Here is a 20,633-nt window from a genome sequence, read left to right as displayed (position 1 = left end):
TTTGGCCCCCAGCCTGAGAGTCTTTCCTTTTCCTTAGGTCTGGGTTGGGGGTCTTGCCCCACAGTGAGGCTCTGGCCCAGGGTGTGGGGTCCAGCCCTAGGTTAGGGATCTGGATCTAAGGTGTGACTCTGGGCTTCAGCGTGAGAGCTGGGACCTGGGCGGGGCCGGGCCAGCCCCTCACAGCAGGGGTCAGGGCCAAAGGCAAAGCCTGCACTCTGGCTGGGGGGTCTGCCGGTGCAGGGACGGCCACTCTGAACCAGACCATTGACATCTGCCGACACTTCACCAACCTGTGTCTCAACGGCCGCTGCCTGCCCACCCCCGCCAGCTACCGCTGTGAATGCCACTTGGGCTACACCCAGGATGTGCGGGGCGAGTGTATCGGTGAGCGGCAGGCGGGTGGCGGGGGTGGGGCGTGCTCTGCTGGGCTGGAGCTCAGGGCCCTCTGCCTGCAGATGTGGATGAATGTGCCAGCGGTCCCTGCCACCACGGTGCCTGTGTCAACACCCCCGGCTCCTTCCACTGCCGGTGCCGCGAGGGCTTCCAGGCCACACTCACCAAACAGGCGTGTGTGGGTACGTCCCCATCCACTGGCGCGCGGGGCGAGGGGGGCCCTCCAGATGGGAGCCCGGCCGGGTGGGGCCCTCCCGATTGCCCACCTGTCTCTTCCCAGACGTGGACGAATGCATGGTCAGCGGTGGCCTTTGCCATCTGGGCCGCTGTGTCAACACGGAGGGCAGCTTCCGGTGTGTCTGCAACGCAGGCTTTGAGCTCAGCCCTGATGCCAGGAACTGTGTGGGTGAGTCGAGGCTGGCTGGGTGGCAGGGGGCTTCCAGGCCCCACTAGCTGCCTTACAGCACCTGGAATCCACTCCTCTCCCATCGCCCACCTCGGACGCTTCCTGTCCCCACTCTCGTCCACCCTAAACGTTCCTTCACGCCCTCCTTTTCAAATTCTTCCCATAAATTGCAAGAGGGGTCTTTGGGTGGGACCAAGCAGTCCACTGGGCTGGGGACCCTTCCCTCTCCCAGGACAGCCCAGAACGACCGGCTGCAGAGAGGGTGGGATCAGGACCTTGGAGAGCACCCGGCTCTTTGCTGCCTGTGGGGTTTGGGTAGGGCCTGGGTCAGCACCCAGTGGGGACCCCTGCATGCTTTAGTCACCTTGGGAGAAGATCTGCCTTCAAAGACCCGTCTGTGGAAGGATTTTAAAGCATCTTTATTTTATAATTTGCATATCATAAATTACCATTTAAAGCATACAATTCAGTGGTTTTTAGAATATGCATAGTTGTATAAGCATCACCACAATCTAAATTTAGGACATATTCACTTCTTAAAAAATAAGGCCCAACCCATTAGAACTTCCTTTATAATCCACCCTCCTCTCTCCAGCCTCAGACCAGGCTGATCCACATCCTATCTCTGAATTTGCCTATTCTGGACATTTTCTATGATCACACACTTTGTGGTCTTTTATGCCTGGCTTCTTTTGCTGAGCATGGTGTCCTCAAGGTCCGTTCACCTGTAGCATGTATCTGCACTTCATTCCTTTTCATGGCCTGATAATATTCCTCTGTATGGATGAACCACTTTGCATTCATCCATTGATGGACATTTGGGTTGATTTTACTTTTCCCAATATTAGGGATAATGCTGCTATGAACATTCATGTACAAATTTTTGTATGAGTTTTTTTTTTTTTTTTTTTTTTTTTTTTTTTGGTACCAGGGATTGAACCCAGGGATGCTTAGCCACTGAGCCACATCCCTAGCTCTTTTTATTTTATATTTTGGGACAGGGTCTTGCCAGGTTGCTTAGGGTCTTGCTCAGTTGCTGAGGCCGGCCTCCAACTTGTGATCTTGCCTCAGCCTCCCACGCTGCTGTGCACCAGGGGGGTCTGTCTCTTTCCCCTTTTTGTATGTGTTGTCCTTTAGTGTCCACAGTGACACTTGGGGAAGCAACTCATCTCTGCACCTGCCATGTTGCTTTAAATTGAATTGTTTTCTCATTGACTGACTTTTTCCCTTTCTTTTTTTAAAACTGAAGTGAGATTCACATGACATAAATTTAATCACATTAAAGTGAATAATTAAACATTTTTCAATTTATTTTATTATTTAATCATTTAAAAGTGAACAATTCGGTGGCATTGGTATATTCCCAGGGTTATGGAATCATCATTTCACCTATTTAAAAGAAAAATTAGTTTTGCTTTTTTTTGGTGGCAAAATATACATCACATAAAATTTGCTATAGTGTGTACATCATATTGGGCATTATCAGTCATCTAGAGATAATTAAAGTCTGTGGGAGGTTGTGAATAGGTTCTATGCAAATGCCACACTATTTACAAAGAAACATCTGTGGGTTTTGCTCTCTGAGGGGTCCTGAAACCATCCTCGTGTATACTAAGGGAGGACACACAAACAGTCAGGTAACCACACCCCCGGGAGGGGTCCTTCACAGCTTGGCCCTGAGTCCTGGAGAAGAGAGAGAGGGGCTGGTTCACAGGATAGGGTGGCCTCCCTGCCCCGGCCCAGCCTCTCCCCTTGTCCCCAGACCAAGACGAGTGTGCCACCAACACCATGTGCCTCAATGGCGTGTGCATCAATGAAGACGGCAGCTTCACCTGTCTCTGCAAACCCGGCTTCCTGCTGGCACCTGGTGGCCGCTACTGTGTGGGTGAGGCTGGAGGCTGGACTCTGAGTGTCAGAGGGGGACTAGGAGGGGCAGGAAGGGGAGAGGAAGGAATGAGAGGAGGAGGAGGTGGGAGAGGGAGGGACAGGAAAAGAGAGGAAGGAATGAGAGGAGGAGGAGGTGGGAGAGAAAGAGGAGGAGGAGGAGGAAAAAGAAGAAGTGAAGCAAAAGGGAGAGGAAGAAATGGGAGGGAGGAAGAAGGCTGGGGGAGGGAAAGGGGGAGTTGGGGAGGAAGAGGCCTGAGTGGCAGACAGGAGCGGGAGGGAGCAGCGGGAGGGAAGGTCTGGGAAGATGGGAGGGATGGAGGTGGAGGTGAGGGAGGAAGGAGGTGGGTCCCAGCGGGTCCCGCTTGTCGCAGACATCGACGAGTGCCAGACCCCAGGCATCTGCATGAATGGTCGCTGTACCAACACCGAGGGCTCCTTCCACTGCCGGTGCCTGGGGGGACTGGCGGTGGGCGCAGACGGCCGCGTGTGTGTGGACACCCACGTGCGCAGCACCTGCCACGGAGCTGTGAATAAGGGCTCCTGCGCCCGCCCCTTCGCGGGAACAGTCACCAAATCTGAGTGCTGCTGCGTCAGCCCAGACCACGGGTTTGGGGATCCCTGCCAGCCGTGTCCTGCCAAGGACTCTGGTAAGCATGGCTGCCCAGGCCCCACCCACCTCCTCAGTCCTGAGCTGTTTCTTTGGTCCAGGAAGGCGGCCCAGGTCTTGGCTCTCCTGGGATGGCGGCTTCTGTCTGCTCAGACTGTCCCCCAGAAGAGACCTGAGGGAGTTCATCTCCCTCTGGGGGAGGTGGGCGGCACATCTTAGCCCCAGACTCTTGCCCAAGACCAAGCATCTGTGGCTCAGATTCCGCAATGGCTGACCTCCCTGACCCCTTGCCCCGGCCTCTTCCCCTCAAGCTGAGTTCCAGGCGCTTTGCAGCAGTGGACTTGGCATCACCACAGATGGTCGAGGTAAGTGGGATGTGGCCCTTCTGGCCTGGGCCAGCGTGCTGTTGACCCATGTTTCCAGGTAGAGGCAGGGTGTGGCTGGGAACTATATTCATCTGCCAGAGCGGCCTTAACACAGCACCGCAGACTGGCTTACTGTGACACCTCTCGAGACCCTAGAGGCCAGAAGTTTGAGACCAAGGTGCAGGCAGGGCTGGTTCCTCCTGGGTCAGGAGGGGAAATCTGTTCCAGGCATCTCCCCGTGCTTTCAGAGGTGATCCTTGGCATTCCTTGGCTTGTAGAAGTCTCGCTGCAGCCTCTGCCTCCATCTTTACATGGCACTCTCCCTGGGTGTGTGGGAGAACAGGAACCCTTTCAAAGCTGGTGGGGTGGTGCATACCTGTAATTGCGTGACTCTGGAGGCTGAGGCAGGAGGTTCGCGAGTTCAGAGCCAGCCTCAGCAATTTAACAAGACCCTAAGCAACCTAGTTCAACCCTGTCTCAAAATTAGAAATAAAAAGGACTTGGGATGGGGCTGCAGCTCAGTGGCAGAGCACTTGCCTAGCACATGTGAGCCCAATTCCTAACACCACACACACAAAAAGTCTGTACGTGTTTAGCATGAATGCAGTTTTTTTCTGAATGTTTGCCATCCTGGATTGGTTGAATCCACTGATGCAGAACCCACAGACACTGAGGGCCAGCTGTATCATATTATGGGATGCTATGCAAATGTCCGCTCCATGGCTTCCAAACTGGTGACAAGGGGAATTTGGGGGGCATCTCATGGGTAGACACCAGGGATGCTGCCCCAACATTCTTCAATGTGCAGGATGGCCCCCAACAGCAAGGAATCATCCTACCCCAAATGTCAACAGGGCCAGGGCTGAGCAACTCTGGTTTAGGGAGAAGTGAAGCAAGGTCTGGGCTCGACTCCAGCCTGGGGCAGGGGAACTGGCTTCTGGAGACCCCCAGAGAGCCCAGGCAACTGCTGTCTCTCTCCTCCTGCTGCAGACATCAATGAGTGTGCCCTCGATCCCGAGGTCTGCACCAACGGCGTGTGTGAGAACCTTCGGGGCAGCTACCGTTGCATCTGCAACCTGGGTTATGAGGCAGGAGCCACAGGCAAGGACTGCATTGGTGAGCATGCCCGCCACTGGACAGGAGGGTGGTCTGCTCCCACTGCAGACCCCCGACCTCTCTCTCCAACCCTAACTTCCAGATGTGGACGAGTGTGCCCTCAACAGCCTCTTGTGTGACAACGGGCGGTGCCGGAATAGCCCTGGCAGCTATAGCTGCTCCTGCCCCCAGGGTTTCAGCTTCCGGCAGGACACGGAGACCTGTGAAGGTACAGGGTATCGGGCACACTCCAGCAGCAGGCACAGGTGACACAAACACAGTCAGGTGCACGTGCTGCATGTGGTGTGCACACAGCTGTACACATGGCGACACACGGTGTGTGGTGGGTGCACACGGGCTGCACACCTGCTGCCTTCCTGGGCCTCCCCCTGCCGCACCCTGGCCTCTGTCCTTTCTCCATTTTCCTCCTGGGTCTGACTTTACCTCTCTTGTGCCATGACCCCCTTTAGGGTCTCTGGTCCAAACATGCATGCTCACGGGACCCTGCACATCAGCGGTGTGCACAGGGGCTGAGTGTGATTTCTAATAAACATATTTTTGGCCATCATGCCCAGTTCCTGGGACAGTGCTTCAAGACCTCCTCTAGTCCGAGCAGTAAGGATGTCTGGAGCACCTTTTGTCCTGACGTTTGGGTTTTGACCCTGAGTCCTGGCATGGAGTGCCAAATCCCTCGGGAGTTCCTGGGTGACGGGATGGTGTTTTGTTCTGATGAAGTGACTGTTGGTGGGCTTCTGAATGGGTGCTGGTCACCAGAAAGACCACAATTAGAAGCTGGGAGCTTTCCACACACTCTCCAACCTCTGGGAATGGAAGAGGAGCTGGAGATGGAGTCAGCCATGCCTACCTCACCGAGCCTCTGTAAAAATCCCAGAATTACACGGCCCCGGGGGCTTTCAGGTTGCCCAACTCGTGGAGGTGCCTGGAGCTCTCCAGCCGCCTCACCTCCCGCATCTCTTCCCTCTGGCCATGCTTGTAAGCTCCTCTGGAGTGTCCTAGGAAACGGCAGTCAGTGCTCCCTGAGTTCTGTGAGCCCTCTAGCTAATGATGGAGCGGGCTGTGGGGACCCTCAGATCCTGGCTGGCCAGTCAGAAGCTCTGGAGGCCTGGATTTGATTGGCCTCTGGAGCCGGGGACAGTCTTACGGGACTGAACCCTTACCCTGTGAGATCTGCCTGTAACCTCAGGTGGACAGTGTCATCACTGAACTGAGCTAAAGGGCACCCTACTGGTGTGGGGGAAAAAAACCCTGTGTCTAATCACTGAAGAGTTCTGCACTGCGTTAGGTAAGAGTAGGAAAAACAGTTGGTTTTCTTCTTTCTCACACACACGGTGAACTCACTTCCTTGCATGCACAGTCTGCTCCCGTATGCTCTGCCTGCTTCCCCTTGCATCTGGGCCTCCCCTTCCCACCACTCAGCAACCAGTGGTGGGCTGTCCCCGCAGACATCAACGAGTGCCTGTCTAGCCCCTGTGTGAACGGCGTGTGCCGGAACCTGGCAGGCTCCTACGCCTGCGAGTGCGCCCCTGGCAGCCGGCTGGAGCCCCCTGGTACCGTGTGTGTAGGTGAGAGGAGTCGCAGATCCTGGGCATCTGTAGGTGGAGATGCAGGGGTGAGCCCCGCAGGTGAGATAGTAATCCAGGCGCCTCCTACCCAGACAGCACAAGAGGCACCTGCTGGCTGCAGATCCAGGATGGCCATTGTGAGGTGAACCTGCAGGGAGCCACTCTGCGGTCCGAGTGCTGCGCCACCCTCGGGGCTGCCTGGGGGAGCCCCTGTGAACGCTGCCAGATGGGTAAAGCTGGCCTGGGGCCTCCTGAGCCACGGTGCCTGGTAGCCATTGGGAGCAGGGGGTGGAGCAGGTACCCTGTGGGTGGCCATAGACAGTGACTCCTCTCTCCATCCCCGTTCCCCCCCCCCACAGACCCTACCTGTGCACGTGGATTCGCCCGAATGAAGGGTCTCACCTGCGAAGGTAACTCTGGCCCTCTCTCCGTTCTCTTCCCCACTAAATCCACATACAGTACAGGCAGGTGCAGGTCATGCTTGGGTGCTACTGGGAATCTTCCCTAGTGTCTTTTGAGATGGAGACCGAAATTTTCCCTCCCTGGTACCCAGGTCTTCCCAAGATCCCCCAATATCCTTGCCACAGTCCCCTCCTTCCTCCCCAAGGACAGCTTGGGCTTCCTGAGCCCCAGGGGAACGGCCAGCAGCACTCTTGGGGGCCTCCAACTCTTCCCTCTCCGTCTTACCTTCCACTGCCCAGATGTGAACGAATGTGAGTCCTTCCCGGGCATCTGTCTGAATGGGCGCTGCCTCAACACTGCCGGCTCCTTCCGCTGCGAGTGTCCCCAGGGCCTGACGCTGGACACCTCGGGCAGGCTGTGTGTGGGTGAGTTCAGGTGCGGTCTCCGGATGGGGACCCTGTCCTTCCTTCCTTTCTTCCCTTCACCTGTAGCAACTAGAGATGCCTCCAGGAACAGGAGAGATGTGTGGGGCCCTCCAGGACCCTCTGTTCCCCTTCAGCGCTCCCTGAGAATTTAAATGTCTCTCTCGGAGGCTTACTGATTGCAAATGACAAACCTTGTGCAATCACATCGACACACCTGTCATTCTCTTTACCAATGAAGCCTACACGGGTGGCCCTGAGCGCGGAGCCCCTCCAGGATGCTTGTTAGCATGCTGTCTGGAGACCCTGGGGTTGCTCACACTCCTCCCTCGGCCTCAGGGCTCTAGGTCACTGGAATGTTTCACCCTCAAGCTCCAAGGCTCCAAAGTCTTTCTCTCCAGGATGAGGGTTTCTTGACCTGGACGCTCTCTCGAACACCTTGAATGGGGTGTGGAAGGCTGTCCTGTGCATTGGAGGGTGTTTAGCAGTATCCCTGGCCTTTGCCCACTCGGTGCCAGTAGTACCCATCCGCAGGTGTCACTCTTGTTGGTTTCAGTGGTCCCCAGGGAGCCAAATACTCACCAGTTGGAAACTAGCCTTCTAGATGCTGGCGGACTATTGTTCTCATGTTCTCCATGCTTGGTGGGACAGACTCACTGGTTTTGTCCAGCCATTTCTTGTTCAAAAGCATCTGTTGGCCAGTAGGCAGGACCCTGTGGTCTCTGCTTCTTTCCATGGTCCCTTCAAACCATTTGTGGTCCCCTCATTGGCTTCTCTCTTTTCCTAATCAGCTGGTAGGCAGGAGGATGGCTCCTGATACCCTTCTCTAAAAAAATCAAAACAAAACCAGACTTTATTTGTTAGGGGAGCTTTAGGTTCACAGCAAAACTGAGCGGAAGGTACAGAGAGATTCCACGCGGCCCCCACCCCTGCCTTCACAGCTTCCTCCACCATCGACACCCTGCTCTGCCTCCACTGACTCCTCACCGCCACCTCATTCACACCAGGGTTCTCTTGGGCTTGTGCATTCCACAGGCTTGGAGATGCACAGTCGCATGCCATTTAGTGACGGGAATATATTCTGAAAAAAGTATTGCTAGGCACTGTTGCCGTTTGCGATGTCATGACAGCTACCACATCACTGGTGGGAGGAATTTTTCAGCTCCATAATAATCTTACAGGACTGCCATTGTATATGTCATGGACCAAAATGCCCTTATCTGATGCACAGCTGTATAATGACAGTAGCCTGCAGAATTGTTGTCCAGCCTTGGACACCTGTTCATCCAGTCCCATTCTTGAGTTTGATTTCCATCTAAACTGAGTTTTAGGTGTGCAACATCTTCTCCCCGATCCCAAAATGTAACTAAGGAAGTCAAGTAACTGAGGAAAAAAAAAAAAAATAAGACCCCTTGCCTGGCCAGAGGCCCCCTCCCCTGAATTCAGGACCGGGTGGAGTGGGGAGGTGGTTGAATGTCAAGGTCAAGTAAGGCCTGAACCAAGGCATTGTATGAACACAACTTAAGATGGACCTTTGTGTGTGTCTTGGCACTTCTGTTTGTTTTTTTTTTTTTTTCCTGCAAACTCTATCTCTCTAGATAAAAGGTGGTCTAGAAATTCCTCCTAAAATTGATCCTCTTAAATATATGCTACTTGTGTAAAGAAAAAAAAAATTTCTGTAAACTAGGGATCAGCTAAGTTCTTCCAAAAAGGATGAGAGTTGGGGCTGGGGTGTGGCTCAGTGGTTAGTGCTTGCCTCGTATGCATGAGGCCCTGGGTTCCATCCCCAGCACCACCAAAAAAAAAAAAAAAAAAAAAAAAAGAGAGAGAGAGAGTAATATTTTTCATTCTCTGAGCCATAACATCTATGTGGCAACTTTTCAACTCTGCCCTGTAGCACAGAAGCAGCCACAGACCAGATATAGACCAATGGGCATGGCTGTGTGCCAATAAAAGTTTATTTTCAAAAACAGACAACTGGTTCCTGGGCCATAATTGACTGAACCCCTGTCCTAGACCTTCATCTGTGGTGTTGAGGAAGACCTGGCTGTTGTCAGGTTGCTCTGAGGGATGTATGGATTAAACACAGGACCCTAGTTGGATATCCTGGTTTGAACCCTGGCTTGAACCCTGACTCTCCCTTCTAGGAGCTGTGCTGCTTTGGGCAAGTTACCTAACCCTTCTGTGCCTCACTCAGTTTCTTTGCTTGTAGAATGGCATGATAATAGTATTTCCATCTTGGATTTTTTTGGGGGGTGGGTGCTGGGAACTGAACTCGGAGCATCCTGCATATTAGGCTAGACCTCCCCCACTGAGTTACACCCCCAGCCCCTCCTCTCAGCACTGTTTGAGGATTAAGTGGCTCGCCTACTTGGAGAGCTTCCAGGCAGTGAGCACGGTTACTGCTGGGTGCTGCCGGGGGGCGGGGTCAGCATCAGGAAGCCACGCCTTTTCCTCAGGCAGGTGGTCCTGAGCCCGCCTCGGCTAGGGCGACAGGGGTCTCACCTGGTGACTCTACTCTGCAGACGTGAGGCTGGAGCTGTGTTTCCTGGGCTGGGACGAGGATGACTGTGGGGTCCCCCTGCCCGGCAAGTACCGGATGGACACCTGCTGCTGCTCCATCGGGGCCGCGTGGGGCGCCGAGTGCGAGGCTTGTGTGCGGCCCGACTCCCCGGAGTTCGCCAGCCTGTGCCCCCGAGGGCGGGGCTTCGCCAGCCAGGACTTCCTGTCCGGCCGACCCTTCTATAAAGGTATGTTTGGGGAAGGCAGCCTAAAGGAGAGGGCGCTGGAAGGGTGCGCAGGCCAGAGGAGGGCACAGCGAGGGGACATTCCTGGAGGTGGGGAGTGTCTGGAGAGGGAGGTGAGAAAGCTCAGGGCTCCGACCGCACCCGGGGGCCTGGCTTGTGACTCCCAGCTTCGTGCAGAGGGCGGGTCTGACCACGTTTCACCCCCCAGACGTGAACGAGTGCAAGGCCTTCCCCGGCATCTGCACGCACGGCTCTTGCCGCAACACCGTGGGCAGCTTCCGCTGCACCTGTGCCGGGGGCTTTGCCCTGGATGCCCAGGAGAGGAACTGCACAGGTAGGTGCCCACCTCTGCCTCTTGGAGGGGGCCACCCATGCAGAGATGGGGGCCTTGAATCAGGAAGAGGTAAGACCATTTCCGTGCCTCTTGTCACACCCACCTGTGTGCTGTGTGACGGAGGGTGGGCCTTTACCCTCTCTGGGTTGTAGGAACCCTTCTGTTCCTGTGTAAGGGCTCCAGAGGTGACTAGAGGCCCAGGCTGAGAAGGGTCCCTGCCCTTGCCCTGTGTTCCCTGAAAGCACCTCTCTTTCCTGCTCAACGCATCGTCCAGGGGCTCTGGTGCAGCCCCTCGTGTCCAGAGGTGGAGAGGCTGCCCTGAGTCTCCTCTGTGTGAAGTCAGGGAGCCCCCGGAGACCCCCATCTCAAGCCCCCGTGCCCCTGTCCCCACAGACATCGATGAGTGCCGCATCTCCCCTGACCTCTGCGGCCAGGGTGCCTGTATCAACACCCCAGGCAGCTTTGAGTGTGAGTGCTTCCCCGGCTACGAGAGCGGCTCCCTGCTGATGAAGAACTGCATGGGTGAGCCACCCAGGAAGAGGGTGTGGGGCCAGGAAGGGGAGCTGCGGGAGGGGCTGCTGCCAGCTGGGGAAGCGCACGTCTGGGTGCCACAGGCACGGGGGCCTGACCCCTGGGGTGGACAACACATGAGGACAGTGCCATCTTTCAGGAAGGGTGCAGCATGAGAGGAGACAGGGCTCTGCAGAGAAGCAGGGAGTCACTGCCCGGTCCTTCACTCTGTTGCTCGTTCGATGAATATTCCAGAATATTCCACTGTGGAAAGCTCGAGAGTGGAGTTCTGTCTTCTTGGCTCTCATAGCCCTGTGGGGTAGCATATGTTCAAATGAATCCCCAAAGCAATGCAGCATTTCCAGTAGGGAAGCGGACCTGGAGGATGGGCCCATCTGTGGGACTCGGGGAGTGGCTGAGAGGAGTGGGAGTAAACGGGGTGAAGAGAGGCTGGAAGGGTAGCCTGGAGTGAGACCAGCATGTGCAAAGGCCCTGAGGTGGGCCTAGGGGTTGAAGGAGACAAAGGTGACTGGGATACGGGGAGGGTGACGAGGTGACTGGCCGGCTACAGGGTTGAGCCTGGTCCAAAGGGGAGGAGAGGGCTTCTCAGGACTTCTGTCAGTAATTCCACGTGTCAGCCTCCTGTCCCAATTCTCCTGAGAATTCCAGTCCCTGTCCCCCAGATCTGACTTGTCCCTGCCTCTCCCAGCTCATACTGTCCCAGGTGGTCCAAGCCTAAGGCCCTAGGCTGTCCTGGCCTCAGCCAGGGTGAGGGGGCCCAGGGCAGTGGGGAAAAGCCTCCACAAGCCACCCCAGCGCCTCCTCTGGTTGGCATCTTCAACCTACTCTTTCCACACCTCCAGATGTGGATGAGTGTGCAAGGGACCCACTGGTGTGCCGGGGAGGCACCTGCACCAACACGGATGGGAGCTACGAGTGCCGGTGTCCCCTGGGGCATGAACTGACGGCTGAGGGCACTACCTGTGAAGGTGAGCGAGTGTGCGTCCTGCACACGCGGTGTGTGTGTGAGCGTGCCCTGCGTGTGCCAGGGGGAGTGTGTGTCCCAGCATCTACTGTGTGAGACGGCGGATGAGTGCATTTGTGAGTCTCTGAGGATGGGTTGTGTGTGTGTGCAAGCGTGTGTGTGTGCGTGCGTGCGTGCGAGTGCTCACATGCACCGATGGTGGACATGTACATTTGTATGTCTCCATGTGTGCCCAGGAGTGAGATGGGAGGACTGTGTGTCTGAACAGGCGTGTGTATATCTGTGAGTGTGTGTACGCGTGTGTGCCTGTGAGGTGTAGCGTGGGCCTAGACGAGGTGTTCACACGTGTGCAGATGCGCTGCTGTAGGCAGTGTGTGTGTATTGGTTTGGTATGCCTCATCGCAGAGGGCAGAGGGTACAGGTCCCACTTCACCAGGGACCCCACCAGCCTGGCGCTTCCCCCCGCAGACATTGACGAGTGTGCCCTGAGTGACAGCCTGTGTCCCCACGGCCAGTGTGTCAACGTCATTGGTGCCTTCCAGTGCTCCTGCCATGCTGGCTTCCAGGGCACGCCCGACCGCCAGGGCTGCGTGGGTGAGCCTGTGCCGACCCCAGCGGCAGTTCCTCCTGACCTCTCTCCAGATCCTCCTTCTCTCCTGCCACTAAGTCAGGCCGCCCCGCCAGGCCCCGCCCACCGCGCCTGGCCCCGCCCACCGCCCCAGCCCCTCCCTGTCTGCCCTGCCTCCTGCAGACATCAATGAGTGCCAGGTGCGGAATGGTGGCTGCGATGTGCACTGCGTTAACATTGAAGGCAGCTTCCGGTGCAGCTGTGGACAGGGCTACCTGCTGATGCCCGATGGGAAGACTTGTGCGGGTGGGTGAGCCTGGCCTCTCCCTCTACCTGGGAGGGTACAAGCTGGCTTCAGCCATAGTCCCAATGTGGCCCAGAGCCCAGCATCACACAGAGCTGGGGGCAAAACCAGCCAGGACCAAAGCATCCCTTCCTGGTCTGTGGGTGGTGGAGGCTGGGAGAAGGATCCTGGGATCTCCCCACATCCCTGTGCTCCTCAGCCCATCCTCCACCCGCGTTCTTCCAGACGTGGACGAGTGTGAAGAGAACCCAGACGTCTGTGACGGGGGCCAGTGCACAAACATGCCTGGGGGTCATCGCTGCCTGTGTTATGATGGCTTCACAGCCACACTGGACATGAAGACCTGTGTCGGTGAGAAGCCTGGACTGTGGGGTGGAGGAGCAACGTCAGAACCCCCCAACCCCAAGAAGGCACAAGGGCAGAGGCCGGAGGTCCCATCCCTGTCAGACAGGAAAGGGAGCCGAGGCTTGGAGACCACCGACACTGAGACCAGTGTCCAAAGCCCTGGGGTCTCTCACAGAAGCAGAGCCCCCCAGCCTGTTCTTGGGGATTATATCGATTGAGCATTTGCTGTGAACCCAAGACCATGAGAGTACCCTGCCAGGCTCTAGGGCTTTGTGCTTTAAGATCATCACAGGCAAAGGGGAGGGGGAACAGGATGAGAGGGACTCAGAACAGTGTTCTCTGAGCCCTATTTGGGGTTTTGCAATCCCTGTCCTCACCAGCCAGCCACGGGAACTGGTGAGGAGATGTGTACTGGGTATCCTACCAGGGCAGAGCTGAGGGGAGAGTGGAAAGTTCCAAAAGTAACAATGTGACTCCTGACCAAAACTTACCTGGATGCCGGGCACCGTGGTGCACGGCCTGTAATCCCAGCATCGCGGGAGGCTGAGGCAGGAGGATCCCAAGTTCAAAGCCAGCCTCAGCAACAGCAAGGTGCTAAGCAACCCGGTGGGACCCTCTCTCTAAGTAAAATTCAGAATAGGGCTGGGGATGTGGCTCAGTGGTCGAGTGCCCCTGAGTTCAATCCCTAGTATCCAGAAAAAATAAAATAAGATTTACTCAGAGCAGTGGAACTTGAGTTCCAGTGCACCCAGATTTGGGAGAGCACCTCAGAAGATGGCCTGTGAACAAAACAAAGCTAGGGACTGCTGTCCACTCTGTCCTGCTGCAGATACCACCTCGGCATAAAGGCCCTGTGTGAAGTCCCGCCGGAGGCCAGCCCGGCAGCTTGTGGAACGCTTTCCCCAAGTGTACTGGCCCCTGTGGTTCCCTTGGGAGCTCATGGCCCCTGAGTTCCATGAAGCCTGCTGCGTGGCTCCCTCCTGCCCGCCCCCAGCACCTAGTCCTCAGGCCTCCTGCCCTCTCGCCCTACAGATGTGAACGAGTGTGACCTGAACCCCTACATCTGCGTCCACGGGAACTGTGAGAACACAAAGGGGTCTTTTGTCTGCCACTGTCAGCCAGGCTACATCGTCAAGAAGGGGACCACTGGCTGCTCAGGTGAGCTGGTGGTCGGTGATGCAGGTGGGACGGACTCCAGGGGCCAGCTTGGAGGTCACTGGGGCTGTCCTGAGGCCTCGGGGCGGAGCGCAGCCAGAACTCATTCTTATGGATTTCCACTAATGAGGCCTCCTGTGAATGCAGTGCCCCAGGCTCCCCTTAAACAGCCGGGCAGAGCAACCCCAAATGCCCACAGCACCTTCCCGGCAAAGCCAGCGAGGAGCCTGTGCTTTTTACATGACACACTGAAACGTTTGGACTGTTTAACAGAATTCGTTTCCTAGGGATGTCAAATGAACCTGCCTCGTGTTATAAAACAACAGAGATTTATTCTCTCTCCAGAAAAAAACGTTCTGGAGGCCAGAAAGTCTGAAATCAAGGTGTGACCAGACTGGGTTCCTTCTTGGGAGTTCAGAGGGACAGTCTGTCCCACGTGGCTCTCCTAGCTCCCGGGGCTCTGTGGCTTCACCCTGGCCTCTTCCTTCCACAAACACAGCACGGTACTGGCATAAAAATGGGCACATAGACCGATGGAATAGGACAGAGGACACAGAAATAAACCCACGCAGCTACAGGCGCCTGATTCTTGACCAAGGTGCCAAAAACGTATGGTGAGGCAAAGATGGCTCCCTGCACAATGGTGCTGGGTGGATCCTGCCGTGGAAGGGTGAAAGGAGACCCCCGTCTCCAAATGAGGGCAGGTCGGCAGGTTGAGGGGTGGGGAGTGGACTGTACCTCTCGAGGGCCTGCTCCTCTGCACGCTCTAGCTGCATAGTTATTTGTGTGTGTGTTGGAATCAGAGGTGGCGTGGCGGAACATCAAGCCCCAGGATCCCTTCTTTTTTTTCATGCTGGGGATGGAACCCAAGGCCTGGTGAATGTAGGCAAGTGCTCTACCACTGAGCTGCTCCCCCAGCCCAAACCCATGCCTTTGAGTTTGTCGGTGTTGATATATATTTTTCTTTTAAAAATACATTCGTGCAAGTGTAACTGGGAGTCCAAGTAAAGAAGGCTCAATAACAGTAGCTCACTGAGGTGGTGCATAAACATTGCAGAGATGATAAAGGTGATGCAAACTGACTCAGAGTTGGAAATGATGGTGTAGAAGGAAATCCTGGTTTAACTCTCCATTGGAACAGTTACTCCTTTTTTTTTTTTTTTTTTGCGGTGCTGGGAATCGAACCCAGGGCCTTGTGCTTGCAAGGCAAGCACTCTACCAACTGAGCTATCGCCCCAGCCCGGGACAGTTACGCTTTAAAAAAAAAAATTTAATTGTAGATGGACACAGTACCTTTATTTAATTAATTAATTTATTTTTTATGGTGCTGAGAATCGAACCCAGTGCTTTCAAGCACTCTACCACTGAGCCACAATCACAGCCCCAGGACAGTTACTCTTCATGTCTACCCGAGTCTCTCTCATCTTGCCATTTTAGACCATTTCTGAGGACTGCTAAGAGTTATGCCTATTGGGCTGGGGGTTTCTCTCTTGGTTTCTGGATAAAGGTGGAAGGTCCTGGGGTGGGTGGGAGGGGACTTTCTGGGGACTTTCCCCCTCTTTCTACTGCTATCACAACAAGCCTCCTCCTCTGAGACTGGACCCTGTCATTCCTCTTCCCCACTCAGATGTGAACGAGTGTGAGCTTGGGGGACACACCTGTGACCAGCATGCCTCCTGCCTCAACATCCCTGGGAGTTTCAGCTGCAGGTGCCGGCCAGGCTGGATGGGGGACGGCTTTGGGTGCCATGGTGAGTACCTGGACGGGGTCCCAGCAAAGCAGATAGGGTGGGTGGGTGTAAGGCGGAGGGGGTGTGGCTGGGTCCAGGGCCGCTGGAACCCTGCAGGGCTGGGTGGAGGGTCTGCCTCCTGCAGCCCCTGGTGTGCACACGGGGGAACTCCCGGCTCTGTGCCCCACAGACCTGGATGAATGTGCCCTCCAAGAGCATCAGTGCAGCCCGAGAGCCGACTGCCTCAACACCCCTGGCTCCTATCGTTGCACCTGCCACCAGGGATTTGTGGGGGATGGCTTCTCCTGTGAAGGTGAGAGGAAGCAGGTGCAGCAGCCAGAGAGAGGGACAGCCCCGGGCTGAACTCGCCCACCCACGGCCCCATGGGTGCTGGAGAGATGCAGCCTCAGCCCGCACAGGTCAAATGGAGCCCCAGGGGCTGTCGTCTCCCTTGGACTCTTAAGTGCTTGGGGATGCTTGCTTACTTCCTGGCTGCCCTCTGCCCAAGATCCTGAGTGACCCAGTCCCCGCTCTGCCCAGCTGCTGGATCTGCATGTCCAGAGCTCCCTCGCCACTCCCTGGCCCCTGTCTTGATCACACGCCCACCCCAGTCAGGTCCAAGTTCCTAGTGCTTCATTCCCGGGAGCCTGGGGGACACAAAGTGTTCTAGTGGCTGGATCCTCCCACCTACCTCGTGGGGTCCCAGCCCAGCTGGCCCCCAGCCCTCTGCCCCTCGGGCCCCGTAGACAGGGATGAATGCGCTGCGAACGTGGACCTCTGCGAGAGCGGGCAGTGCCTCAATGTGCCCGGCGGGTTCCGCTGCGAATGCGAGATGGGCTTCAGCCCCACTGAGGACCACCGGGCCTGCCAGGGTGAGGCCTGGGCCTGGTGGGATAGGGGGCAGAGCAGGTGGGTCCCCAAACATGCTGTGGGGCCAGGGGTGCTGACCTGGGGTCCTTGCAGATGTGGACGAGTGTGCCCTCGGGAACCTCTGCCTGTTCGGGAGCTGTGAGAACCTGCCTGGAATGTTCCGCTGCATTTGTGACGATGGCTATGAGCTGGACCGCAGTGGTGGCAACTGCACAGGTGTGGGGTCAGCCAGCGTGGGGAGGCAGGGCTGCAGGTGGGGGAGCGGGGGCGTGGCTAGCTCCCTCACTCCCCCAGGGGTGGCCTGCCTGACCTCAGCTCTGCAAGCCAGTCTCCACTGCTCTCCTCAACTGCCACTGTGGCTTCAAAGCAGCCACAGACGCTATGTGAATGAATGGCCATGGCCATTTGCCAATAAAACTTTATTGACACAAACCAGCAGTAGGCCAGCTTTGAGTTTTCCACCCATGGTTTGAACAAACTTTCTAAATCTGGGTTTCGTGTGCTGGCTGAGCAGAACCCAGGGTGGCGAGAGTTTTCAAGGGGAAAGCTCTAAGCCCAGTCGAACGGAGCAGGGAGAGGAGAGGGCTGGAAGGGCCAGTGCAGACTCTGGAGACCTGTCCCCTCCAGTTTCTTCCCAGGGAAGGACTCAGATTTGTCCCAAGGTCCAGCACCTAAGCAAGGACCATGGCTTCCCCAGAGCAAGCCGGGAGGGAGGGTAGTGGAAGGAGGGCTCCGTGCCGATGGTGGTGCCACACCCCACAGATGCCAACGAGTGTGCAGACCCTGTGAACTGCGTCAATGGCCTGTGTGTCAACACCCCTGGCAGCTACTTCTGCAACTGTCCCCAGGATTTCGAGCTGAACCCCAGTGGGGTGGGATGCGTTGGTGAGTCCAGGCGCAGCTCTCGCTGGGGGATCTGGGGTCTGCGGAGCCAGCTGGATTCAAGCTGTCCGCCTGCTTCTGACAAGCAGGACACTTGCTGGCTTGGAACCAGTGATCATCCTTGTCACTCAGAGATACAGCCTTGTGTTTTAGACACACCCGTACACACGCAGAGTCACATGCAGACAGCTTTACACACACACACACCTTCCGGCTGCCCTGTCCTTGTTATGCGTTCAGGGAACTCCCAGCCACCACACACGCACACGGCCACACACACTGAGATAGTCAGTCAACAGCTGTGTGAATGCCCACACATACACACCCACACAGAGGCACACAGAGAAACTCAGAGGCCACACTGCACGTGGCTCCACGTGCGTAGACGTGTAGCTAACAGGAGCACATGGATTCTCTCCTGCCATTTGCTAACCACCCCTTTCTGCCTGTTCAGACACCCGGGCTGGGAATTGTTTCCTGGACACACTTGACCGAGGGGATGGTGGCATTTCCTGCAGTGCCGAGATCGGAATTGGCGTCACCCGAGCCTCCTGCTGTTGCTCCCTGGGCCGGGCCTGGGGCAACCCCTGTGAACTGTGCCCCATGACCAACGCCAGTGAGTCCCTCTGCAGGGCAGGCACTGTGGCCTGAGTCACAGACCCAGGAGCTTCAGGGTCATCTCTGCTAAGGATTTGAGGGTCATCTCAACTAAGGACTAGGAAGGGAGGTGGGCTAATCCTGGGGCACACTGCATGCTCTGGGCAGTTCATGGGCCAGGCCTTTTCAATTCCCTTTCATCACTTGGTCAGTCAACAAACACTGGGAGTTCCTCTATGCCTTGTGCTAGGGGCCAGGGACCAAGAGAAAGACAAGCCACAGCTGGTGTACACTGCACCTCACCTGTGAACCAGTGGTCTCAGGATTGTGAGGGTAGAACTCTCCAAAGGCTTAGGGATGGCCCAGGAGAAAGCCACAGAGGAAGCAGGAGAAGACTTGAGTGAGGTTTTGAAGGATGAGTAGGAGTTTTCCTAGAAGAGTAGCAGGGAGGATGTGAATGCAATGGCAACAGCTGTGGCAAAGCCACTACCTCGTGACCCATCTGCTGCCATGTTGAATGTGAAAACCCATTTACACACGCTCACACACTCACACTCATACCCAGTCCCCACGCAGCCTTAACACTGGCCTAAGGTGTCTTGACTCCAAGAGGCCAAGGGTGAGTGGATGGGGCCTGCTCCTGAGCACTGCTGAGGGAACCTCTTCTCCCTGTTTCCCCTAGGCTTTGCTTCAATGCCCCACCCCACAACTCCTCACAAGAGTCTGTTTCCCTTGCAGCTGAGTACAGAACCCTGTGCCCAGGTGGTGAGGGCTTCCAGCCCAACCCAATCACTGTCATTCTGGAAGGTGAGTTCCTGGCAGACCGTCTGTCTGTCCACCCACTGATTCCACTTTCTCTGCATCTCACCAAAGTACTGAGTTGGACTGCCTGGGGAACGTCTTTCCACCTGGAGACCAGGCAGGAGACCCAAACCACGCTTTTAGTTTGCAATGCATTGTTAATTTATTCTTTCAGCCATTTCTTCTTCTAGCATTTGGCTTATTTATCCAACCATCCATCCATCCATCCATCCATGCCCATCCATCCATCCATCCATTCATCCATCTATCCATGCCCATCCATCCATCCATCCATCCATCCATTCATCCATCTATCCATGCCCATCCATCCATCCATCCATCCATCCATGCCCATCCATCCATCCATCCATCCATCCATCCATCCATGCCCATCCATCCATCCATCCATCCATCCATCCACCATCCACTCATCCATCCCACATCTTTCTTACAATGAAAGGAAAGGAGTTGAGCTCAGGCTGACATGCACTCAAGAGAGTCTGGGTCTAACCTTTGAGATAGACCTCCAAATGTTCAACAGCCGTGAGGTATATCTTGGGGATCCTTGGAGCCCAGGAGAGCCCAAGAAGCTCCCATGATCAGCTTCCTCCCTTCCTAACAGACATTGATGAGTGCCAGGAACTGCCAGGGCTGTGCCAAGGAGGCAACTGTGTCAACACATTTGGCAGCTTCCAGTGTGAGTGCCCACCTGGATACCACCTCAATGAGGGCACCCGCACCTGTGAGGGTGAGTGTGGATTCTCCCCCAGGCGGGGCCAAGCCTCTCTCCTCCCTCTCTGCCTTCCTGTTCTGCCTAGCTTCATAAGGACCAGGAAGGGAAGACCTCATCTGAATGCCTTGGTTTACCCTCTGCTCTTCTTCCTTCTCCTTCTCATCTCTCCATCCATTCATCCATCCGTTTGTCTGTCTGTCCTTCTCTTGGGCCAAACTGACCAAGGCCCAAAGCCAAAAGTGAGAAGGAAAAGGCAGGAGAAGGAGCAGTCCCACATTTCCTTCCAGCCTCTCTTCACCTATCTGTTCTTGTTTTGGGCATGATAGGAATGGCAACAGCTGGCTGGTGCCTAGAACTCTGTGTTAGGGTTGAGGTTAGGGTTTTATTCCATTGTGGTTGGAGAAGATACTTTGTATGATTTTAATTTTTAAAAATTTATTCAGACTTGTTTAGCGACCCGATCTATGGTCTAATCTAGAGAATTGTTCATGTGCACTTGGGATAAAAGTTGTATTCTGCTGTTTGGATATTGCATATTCTGTAAGGACCTATTAGGATTAGTGTTCCATAGTGTTATTGAAGCCTCTTTTTTCTTGTTGACCTTCAAAATAGTTTTCTTTTTATCTGTTATTGCAGATGGGCTTTTGAATTCTTCAATTATTTTTGTAGAACTCTGTCTCTTTTTTGGTCAGTTTTTGCATCACATATTTTGAGGTTCTGTTGTTAACTGCACATATGCGTATTATTGTTATATCTTCTTGATGGGTTGACCATTGTATCAATATATGATATTCTTCTTTGTCTCTCATGACAAATTTGGGCTTTAAGTATATTAAAAAAAAAATTATCACCCCAACTCTCTTTCAATTACTATTTGCATGAAATATCTTTTCCCTACCTTTCACCTTCAACT

General features: G+C 55.2%; 1 protein-coding gene across 1 annotated transcript in view; it reads left to right on the top strand.

Moving 5' to 3' along the window:
* The window catches only part of Fbn3 (fibrillin 3), a 54,088-nt gene that overhangs the window by 6,979 nt on the left and 26,476 nt on the right, over nt 1–20,633 (top strand). Inside the window, exons 10-37 of the mRNA XM_047531358.1 lie at nt 241–384; nt 456–575; nt 674–799; nt 2,562–2,684; nt 3,058–3,333; nt 3,605–3,658; nt 4,649–4,774; nt 4,857–4,982; nt 6,217–6,336; nt 6,429–6,566; nt 6,696–6,746; nt 7,038–7,163; nt 9,686–9,910; nt 10,116–10,241; nt 10,635–10,763; nt 11,615–11,740; nt 12,205–12,330; nt 12,488–12,610; nt 12,834–12,959; nt 13,986–14,111; nt 15,736–15,858; nt 16,028–16,150; nt 16,584–16,709; nt 16,801–16,923; nt 17,470–17,592; nt 18,044–18,205; nt 18,925–18,993; nt 19,610–19,735. Of these exons, the coding sequence (XP_047387314.1) occupies nt 241–384; nt 456–575; nt 674–799; nt 2,562–2,684; nt 3,058–3,333; nt 3,605–3,658; nt 4,649–4,774; nt 4,857–4,982; nt 6,217–6,336; nt 6,429–6,566; nt 6,696–6,746; nt 7,038–7,163; nt 9,686–9,910; nt 10,116–10,241; nt 10,635–10,763; nt 11,615–11,740; nt 12,205–12,330; nt 12,488–12,610; nt 12,834–12,959; nt 13,986–14,111; nt 15,736–15,858; nt 16,028–16,150; nt 16,584–16,709; nt 16,801–16,923; nt 17,470–17,592; nt 18,044–18,205; nt 18,925–18,993; nt 19,610–19,735 (3,612 nt within the window). The remainder of the gene's footprint in view (nt 1–240; nt 385–455; nt 576–673; nt 800–2,561; nt 2,685–3,057; nt 3,334–3,604; nt 3,659–4,648; nt 4,775–4,856; nt 4,983–6,216; nt 6,337–6,428; nt 6,567–6,695; nt 6,747–7,037; nt 7,164–9,685; nt 9,911–10,115; nt 10,242–10,634; nt 10,764–11,614; nt 11,741–12,204; nt 12,331–12,487; nt 12,611–12,833; nt 12,960–13,985; nt 14,112–15,735; nt 15,859–16,027; nt 16,151–16,583; nt 16,710–16,800; nt 16,924–17,469; nt 17,593–18,043; nt 18,206–18,924; nt 18,994–19,609; nt 19,736–20,633) is intronic.

This window comes from Sciurus carolinensis, chromosome 17, assembly GCF_902686445.1.
Source record: "Sciurus carolinensis chromosome 17, mSciCar1.2, whole genome shotgun sequence".
In the NCBI taxonomy this organism is placed as follows: domain Eukaryota; kingdom Metazoa; phylum Chordata; class Mammalia; order Rodentia; family Sciuridae; genus Sciurus; species Sciurus carolinensis.
Note: the sequence above shows the minus strand (reverse complement) of the source record. Positions and strands in the feature narration are given on the sequence as shown.